The sequence below is a fragment of the Chiloscyllium punctatum genome, chromosome 8 (genome assembly GCF_047496795.1).
Source record: "Chiloscyllium punctatum isolate Juve2018m chromosome 8, sChiPun1.3, whole genome shotgun sequence".
NCBI classification, from domain to species: Eukaryota; Metazoa; Chordata; class Chondrichthyes; order Orectolobiformes; family Hemiscylliidae; genus Chiloscyllium; species Chiloscyllium punctatum.
Genome location: NC_092746.1, coordinates 21730128 through 21739257, shown reverse-complemented (window position 1 = coordinate 21739257; position 9130 = coordinate 21730128). Strand labels below are relative to the sequence as shown.

At 41.6% G+C, this 9130-nt stretch overlaps 1 protein-coding gene across 2 annotated transcripts in view; it reads right to left on the bottom strand.

Moving 5' to 3' along the window:
* Positions 1-3623: 3623 nt before the first annotated feature.
* Positions 3624-9130, bottom strand: part of azi2 (5-azacytidine induced 2) — a 69986-nt gene continuing 64479 nt past the window's right edge. For both annotated transcript variants that reach the window (XM_072575205.1, XM_072575206.1), the window contains exon 9: positions 3624-5604. In XM_072575205.1, coding sequence (XP_072431306.1) covers positions 5201-5604 — 404 coding nt within the window. In that variant the 3' untranslated portion in view covers positions 3624-5200. The remainder of the gene's footprint in view (positions 5605-9130) is intronic.

Genomic DNA, 9130 nt, shown 5'->3' with positions numbered 1-9130 from the left:
TGACCCTTTAATTGAAAAGATCTGGAGGAGGTGTTTCAGGAACCTTGGAGAGTTGCTGCAGAATATCAGGCGGACGGTACACACTGCTTTCAAGGTGTGCCAATATTATAATGAACGTTTATTTAAGGTGATGGACAGGATGTCAATCAGGTAGAGTTTCTTTCTATTGGCATCTTTTTGGAGCTGCATTCATCCAGACAAGTGAGAAGTATTGCATCAGTCTTCTGACATGCCTTGTAAATGATGGACAATCTTTGGACCCCCGGCATTCCAAGCATTTTCCAAGGATGCCTACCTTGAAGTTCTCCTCCTCTCTCTACGAGTCCCCACCCCCCCATAAGCCTCATTCCTGATGAAGGGCTTATGCCCAAAACATTGATTTGCCTGCTCCTTGGAGGCTGCCTGACCGGCTGTACTTTTCCAGTACCACATCGGCAACAAGTATCTGCCGTGCCCAGTCACATGACTTATATAGCTGTTTTAGTTAAGTTCCTGATAAATGGAGAATGCTTTAGGAATTCTTCAATATCAACAAAGGCCTGCAGCAAAGACAACCGCCCTCAACAACTGCAATATCTTCCTTCATTCCAGGTATGATCCCAGCAGTAGAGTTCCCTCTTTAGTTTCAATTTTATTAGGAATCCTAGATACCACTCTCTTGCCAAATAGTGCTTTGATGTCAAGGTCAGTCTTTCTAATTTCAGCAGTGAAATTTAGCTCATGTATACATATTTGAATAAAGGCTGAAATGCAATCAGTTGAGAGATCCTGGCCAAACCCAAACCGTGCATCAGTGACAAAGGTATTGCTGATCATTTGCCACATTATACCAGTCAATTACAACAAATTACTTTGCTGACACTCAAGAGGCTGATTGCGTGGTAGATTGGACATAACTGGGAAATATTTGACTTTTTCAATTGTTGTTATAGCTGGTGGGTCAGTCCTGTTGGCAGGACAGTACATGCATAGGAATGTTAATGGAGGAGTCTGGGATGTTAGTTGTCAGGTATCATTTGACAATTATAACTAAGGTAGGCTTTTGCTGATCTAGGAGAAAGTGAGGACTGCAGATGCTGGAGTATCAGAATGAAGTATGGGGTGCTGGAAAAGCACAGCAGGTCATGAGGACAGTGGCGAGTTGGAAGGTTTGAACTGGGATAAGGTAGGGGAAGGGGAAATGAGGAAACTAGTGAAGTCCACATTGATGTCTTGTGGTTGAAGGGTCCCAAGGCAGAAGAGGAGGTGTTCTTTCTCCTGTGGGATGTGCCAATGGAGGCAACACAGGACCTGCATGTCCTCGGCAGAGCAGGAGGGGGAGTTGAAGTGTGCGGCCATGGGACAATGGGGTTGGTTGGTGCAGGTGTCCCAGAGATGTTCTCTGAAGCACTCTGCGATTAGGCATCCTGTCTCCCCAACGTGGAGGAGACTGCATCGGGAACAACGGACACAATAAATGACATATGGAAGTGCAAGGAAAATTTGGATGGATGTGGAAGGCTCCTTTGGAGCCTTGGACGGAGGTGAGGGGGCAGGGGGGGGGGGGGGGGGGGGGGGAAAGAGGTGGAGGCATAGGTTTTGCAATTCCTGCGGTGGCAGGGGAAGGTCCAGGAGGGGAGGGTGGGTTGGTGGGGGTTGTTTTCCATAAAGACCATTCCCTCTGCAACTCCTTTGCCAGATCCAACCCCCCCCCCCCCCACCCCCACCCCCCCCCAACCCCCAACCTTCCCCTGCCACTGCAGGAATGCAAAACCTGCACACACATCCCCACCCTCTCCTCCATCCAAGGCCCCAAAAGGAGCCTTCCACGTGGAGAGTTTTCCTTGCACTTCCACACGTCATTTATTGTATCCATTCCTCCCGATGTGGTCTCCTCTACATCAGGGAGACAGGATGCCTAATTGCAGAGCACTTCAGAGAACATCTCCGGGCCACCTGTACCAACCCCATTGTCCCATGGCTGCACACTTCAACTCCCCCTCCTGCTCTGCCAAGGACATGCAGGTCCTGTGCTACCTCCATTGACACATTCCACAGGAGAAAGAACACCTCCTCTTGTGCCTTGGGACCCTTCAACCACAAGGCATCAATGTGGACTTCACTAGTTTCCTCATTTCCCCTTCCCCTACCTTGTCCCTTCTGGACGGCACAGTGAATAGCACTGTTGCCTCACAGCGCCAGAGACCCAGGTTCAATTCCCACCTCAGGCAACTGTCTGTGTGGAGTTTGCACGTTCTCCCTGTGTCTGCGTGAGTTTCCTCTGGGTGCTCCACTTTCCTCCCACAGCCCAAAAATGTGCAGGTTAGGCGAATTGGCTATGCTAAATTGCCGTAGTGTCAGGTGAAGGGGTAAATGTTGGGAAATGGGTCTGGGTGGGTTGCTCTTTGGAGGGTCGGTTTCCACACTAAGTAATCTAATCCCAGTTCCAACCTTCCAACTCGCCACTGTCCTCATGACCTGCTGTGCTTTTCCAGCACTCACAGTCCTCACTTTCTCCTAGATCAGCAAAAACCTACCTTAGTTACAATTGTCAAATGATACCTGACAACTAACATCCCAGACTCTTCCACTAACATTCCTATATCACCACCCAGTGGCTGAAGACTTCAGCTCCCACAAGGACATTCAGGTCCTCTGCCTCCTCCATCGCCACACAACCAGCTGACACCTGGAGGAAAAACACCTCCTCTTCTGCCTTGGGACCCTCCAACCCCATGGCCTCAATGCATACTTCACTAGTTTCCTCATTTCCCCTTCACCCACTTTATTCCAGTACCAACCTTCCAACTCAGCAACACATTCATGAACTGTCCTACCTGTCCATCTTCCTTCTCTCCCCCCCCCCCATCCACTCCACCCTCCTCTGTGACCTATCACCATTATCCTCAACTCCATCTCCCTATCACACTCTCAGCTACCTTACCCCCTAACCCTACCCCCCCACCCCTCCCATTTATGTCCCCTCAGCTCACAAACCTCATTCCTGATGAAGGGCTCTTGCCCGAAATGTTGATTCTCCTGCTCCTTGGATGCTGCCTGAGTTGCTGTGTTTTTCCAGCACCACACTCTTGACTCTTTTGCTTATCTAGGTTAAATGACAGTTGTCTTAAGTCTTGAGATGTTAGCCAAATGGTCTGCGCTGGTGCCGTTGTTGTGTCTGATGTGTGGGCCAATGCTGGATGGCTGATTCAGTTTTATTTATATCAGGTTTTTTTCAGGATTGTGACACAACTGAGTGACTTTCTAGGCCATTGCAGTGGTCAGTAAAGAGTCAACTACAGTGATGTGGATCTGGAGCTACTTCTAAGCCAGACCAGCTAAAGTCTTCCTTCCTTAGAAGGCATAAGCGATCCACTTTTTTCAAAAAGACAGTTCAGTAGTTTCATGACGACCATAAGTTCAATAAATCTTGAACAAGTTAACCTTGCCATGGTCTGATTTGAGAAAACAGTTCTGCTGCATTAAGCAAGGCCCCTGGGATGCTAATTCAATAGCGTCACCACTCCACTAGTGTGTTCTAATCTTGTTGGGGTTGAACCTAGAAGTGCAATGTCAGTTACACATTAGAACATACAAGAAAAAACTCTCCTTCAACAAGTAATGTACACCATATTTTTGTAAAGTTTAGTCATCATTAATTTATTCAGTAAATACATTGCATCACATATAATTGTTTCATTGTTGAAAAAAATGAATGACAATATGTACACAAGTGATCTGTAAGGGCTATATTATTTGACAAAAAAATTTGGACCATAATTTAAAACCCAATTTATGCTTTGCTTATATTGTTATAAAGAGATGAAATTGGACATAACCTATTGTTAAGTGCTAAATTGACACATATTGCAAATAAGTGTCACAGAACAACTTAAAATTGCAAAATCACATTTCTTTGCAACAAATCACTTAAAATTCTGAACTGATTAAAGAGCTGATACAGCACCTAAATATTCAGACACGCTTGCTGTGATACTCTGAAATGACAATCATTCCCACCCAGAAATATCTAGAAATTGAATACAACTCTATCACTACTTCCCTAAATGCAGATTTCCGATAGTACTGAAACAGAATGATTTTAAATATTTCCACTTTCACAGCCAACCACAAGTTTTCCTTTGTAACATGGTTGGTAACATGGGTCACGATTAATGCTCGTCCTCTTCCTGATGGATCTCTCACATCACTCTCTGCCCTGTTTGGAAACTTGCTAAAGTTAAAAAAACTCACCACTAGAGAATGAAAACCAACTAATATTGGAATTCAAATTCACTTCTCTTAATCCACTGAAGAACGAACTAACATGGCTATCTAAACTTTCCATTTATTGTCAAAACCTTTAAATGGGCTATAACTTGGCAAGTATTAATATATTTCAAGAGAAAGTATTGACATTTCACAGCTTTAAGTAAACTGAGCAACAATTAGAGTTCAGCCTTTTATAAGTTCTGTCCATTGCTAGACTGCACTGACAAGCACAACAGGCTACATGAGAGCATTATATTGCTTACGTACGCACTGACAAAACTGCAGTTTTATTTTTAAAATCTTATTTGAACTTTAAAGCAAATGTGTGTTTTCTTTTGAGCAAGAATGGCAGTGGAGTAAAGAGAAACTTCTGAACAAAAAAACCAAACATATTCCATTAAATACGGAGGCACTTTTAGAGGAATCAAAAATAACCAGAAGGTGCAATATCAGTGCAAGTAAAATATCTTTCACCACAGAATAAAACATTATTTTCAAACAGAATTTATCATTGGTTTTCATAATGTTAAACAGAATTTAGCTAACATGACCAACAGGTTTGCATTTCTTACAGATTCTGGGTTCTCCAGTGCCACAATGACTTTCTTGAAAAATCATTTTCAGCACCACTGCCCAAAACTAGGGTCAGGTTCATGTGACAGCATACAGAAAAGCTTATTCCTATTTTTTTTTAGATTTTACACAAGATGGATTATTAGTTGGGAAAAAGAAAAAAGCCACTGTGCAACAGGTCTGACACTTGGCACATTCTGTAAAGGTTATCAGCAATTATCAAAAATGGTTACTTTTCTGAAATGGGATACCAATTATAGAAGCATCAACAGAAACTATTGCCTGGCCAACCATTTGCTTTTAACTAAATTTACATTTGCCAAACTGTGACCAGACGTTCTCCATTAACAGAAAGTTCTCAATTATATTATATAGCTCAGCTCCTGAATGCAGAGTCTGAATCACGTATATTCACAAGAGGGATTTTCATTGTCGAAGAGGGACAGTTGTTTCCAGTTTTCCAAAATGCTGCATTGCTTGGGTTATCCATTGGTGAGCTAGGAAAAACCCATGAGTTATCATCAAATGAGCCCTTTCCACAAGAACCAATTTCCTCCAAACCAGCACTGCCAACAGGACTGGGTCTTGAATTTGTCCACGGCGCAAGGAACTCCTGATCACATAAGGCTGCTGTCTCTTGCTGAAAATGGTGACTTGGAGGAAAGTTGGAAATTTTCACATCAGTATCCTTTGAAGAGGAACGTGCTGCTCGATAAACTGCTCCAGAAGAATTGAGCTCCAGTTTTCCACAGTCAAGTACCAAGTCATCTAGACATTGAACTGTGCAAAAAACAAAGTAAATTACAATTGTCCTCTGAAATTTCATCCCCTTCCCCAAGAGTACAGAGTTGATTTATCTGAAAGATATATAAGCAGACTTCCTGATGTAAGTAAAAACAAGATTTTCTCAAATATATCCATAGCTTCAGTTGGTGGGATACAATCATGTTAAATAACATGTTACGAATATGTCCTTTCTACACTTTTCCCCAGAGCAGGAACAATCTTAATCAAATATTCCCCATTCCCATGTACAATACCAGGAAAAGTAGGAGAAAAGTTAAAAGAAAAAAATTCAAACAGAAAGAATAAAGCACAATTTCGTTAGATCATTCCTTGGTGAGATCCTGACCTAAATCGAATTATTTTTCTAAACTGAAATTTGAAGTTCACCTTTGATAGAAACAAAAACCAACAGCATTTGAATGAAGAACTAAGAGAAAACTGGATCATAAAAATGAACTGTTCCGTTTAGGAACCAAATGTATTATTAGTAGGCAATGTAACATTAAAACTTTTAAATACGGTATCACCATCAATTGAAATTAATTTTCAATTGCATTTTGGAGCAGATGACCAACGGTTTTAGTCAAAGAGGCAGTTTTTAAAGGTGCTAGAAAAGCAGAAAGGTAGATCAGGTTTAAGGATAGCATTCCAGAGATCTGTATCTCAGCAGGTGAAAGCATGACCCTCAGTGCTGGAGAAATTAAGCTCAGGCTACGCAAGAGATCAGAATTGGAGGAATGCAGAGACCTTGGAGATTTGGGTGCTTGAGATGAGGCCTTGATGGGATTTGGAAACGAGGGACAGAACTTTAAGTGTGCTGTTCAACCACTCCGAATGCAGATTAATAATAATGGAGGTGGGAGATGTACTGGACTTGTCAGAATGTAGACAGCAGAATTTTCAGCATGCTCAAGTTTAGATAGCACAGAAAATGGAAGGTCTCTCAAGTCTAGAGGTTAGAGAGGCATAGATGGGGGTTTCAGTAGCCAAAAGAATAAACCAGGGGTAAGTCAGGCATTGCTAGAGATGAAAACTAATGACTTTGATGATGAAGCCAGTAACTCGGACTTTTACCAAAAACCTACTAACCATAACAAATACTACAAAAAAAACTCCCAAATAAAACACTGATGACTTGGTGCATGCAAAGTAATGCAAGGGATTGAACATCAACGAAATGAAAGTGAAATGTGGCTCAGAACAAGTCCTATTTATTGTTACAATCCCAGACCAGACTGCTAAATTTACATGACAATCTTGCTAGGAACCAGTAACTACTATTTTTGAAGTAGATGAAGCGTAAGATCCAAGTAGATTGCTAAAAGAACAAAGGCACAAAAATCCACAATTTTGAACACAAGGTTACTAAACAACATTATAACAGTAAGGCAGTCTACAATGTGTGTAGATCGCATTTCTAACAGCTAAAATTAACATTTTGTATATATGGACAATAGACAGTCATTGATCACCCAACAGAACATACCAAATGATACAGAAATCAAGACAGACCACAGGAGTTTCTCAGCAACTAACCTCTCAGTCCCAACACGCACACACCAATGACACACTGGCCCTTAAAATCTCACCAAGCTTAATTTTTGTCAATTGGATCTTGAAACTCTGTCAAAAAATATGTTATAAAACGCCTCAAAGCCTATTCCTGTTTTTCTTGGGTCTATGCTACTCTGCATCTCTTGCACTTCAGAACTCATTCAAGCTCCAGCTCTTTCCCATCAGTGAGTCTTTACAAGTCAGTACTACTAGATTTTTCTGAGCTCCAATCTTGCTCAGTTGCAACTAGTAAATACTGTTTGAGAACTTTTCAAAGTATTAGCAACTGTAGCAAAGTACTTATGGTGCATGGCTTCCTTTGAACCCCCAAAGCTTCTAGGTCCTCCTTCAGCCCTCACTAAAGTTATTCAACTGTTGTAGGACTTCCTGGAGTTTTCATTGTACAAAAGCCAAGTAGTTTGCCAACACAGTTAAGTGCAGCATTCCCTAAAATGGAGTCTCTATCCATGTTTTCTTCTCCAAATAACTGATGGTCTTTATTTCCTGTCCCTTTTGAAATCCTCTTCACTGATGCCCCAACTATCCTGAGGGACGTATGAAAGCTTTGAAACAGGCCCATCCCCTATTGCTGGCCAGAATATTAGTACTGAGTATCTCTTGGAACGCTTTGTTCCAAAAATGTTGCCAGTCACAGATGGCTGGTTTGTTCATCACAAACACTGGATTTTATTGCTGTATACAAGAGAAATAGGATGGCTCTTCAATCAAAACAGCACCTACATGATGAAAATAGTCTTAAAAGGGGAATGTCCCATTTAATCAAGATGGCATTTTTCATACGAGTTTGTTCCATATTATGATGTAAGTTGTTGCATGAAGAAAATTTTTAAAAACTGAAAAATTACTCCATGGGCATAACTTGGAGGACAGACATAAAACATTATACATTCTGATGTCAAGTTACACTCAAATTTGCAGTCACTCATTAGAACAAGGCAAAACAGTGACTACAAGTTTGCATTTATTGTCCACCATAAAATGTTTCAATGCAGCGTCAAGATCTGACAGGAGAGCACTGTGAAAACAAAAATGTTCTGTCACCTGAAGCAAGGGAGTAGAAGGTAAGCAGCATAGTTTTCTGTCCATATTTAGCTGTTTGAACAAGTTATTGCTGGATCACCCAGCTGTGGTGCATGACAACAGCAGCTCTGTCACAGCAATGTACAGCTCACATCATGGCCTGATCACAGGTCCATAATTCTGCAGCCCAGATTCTTTTGACAATAACCCACATCTCTGGTGCCAAGTTTTCCAGGAGATAGACCGCACAGGGAAACATCTGAGGCCTAATTGTTAATCTAGATATTTGACCCTAGCAGTGCACTTCAAAAGGAATAGTAGGACTTTTTGGCCAGCCTCTAATATTTCTGACTTTGTAAAAGGAAGGAGAGGTGGGGGCACAGTAGGATTTGGAGCAGCAGGACTGTTACACTCATGCTCCATTTGTTAATTTTGACAGTTGATAATTTGATAATTATTGATGCAGATGAATTATTTCTTGCCTCAAAAGAAAATCTTTATTTAAATACTCATCTGCACCATTCACAGTTTACAAAAGTTAAAAATTTCTCAAGTTTGAAGTTTCCAATGAGGATTATCATTTGTTATGAATGATGATTGTTACTTATCATCTACAATGAGCAACCCAGTAAAATACAGTGAAAAGCTTCAACTTTTGCCACAACCTGGTGCCATTTTGAATTGTTTAATGAAGTAGAGCTGAAAGACAGTCCATCTTTGTTCTGCTGCCTATGCCATGGGCCCTGAGCTGGCTATTCAACACACCCCTCCATTGGACCACCAATGTCAGAGTCACCACTGTTCAGGCACCATCTGTCAATGGACCCATCTCTCACCCCGCAACCAGGAGATTCTAGCTCCTTTAGTGTTGATCAAAGGTGTACAATTGTAATACATTCTTTAAATTTCCAAAGAGTGCCTAAGA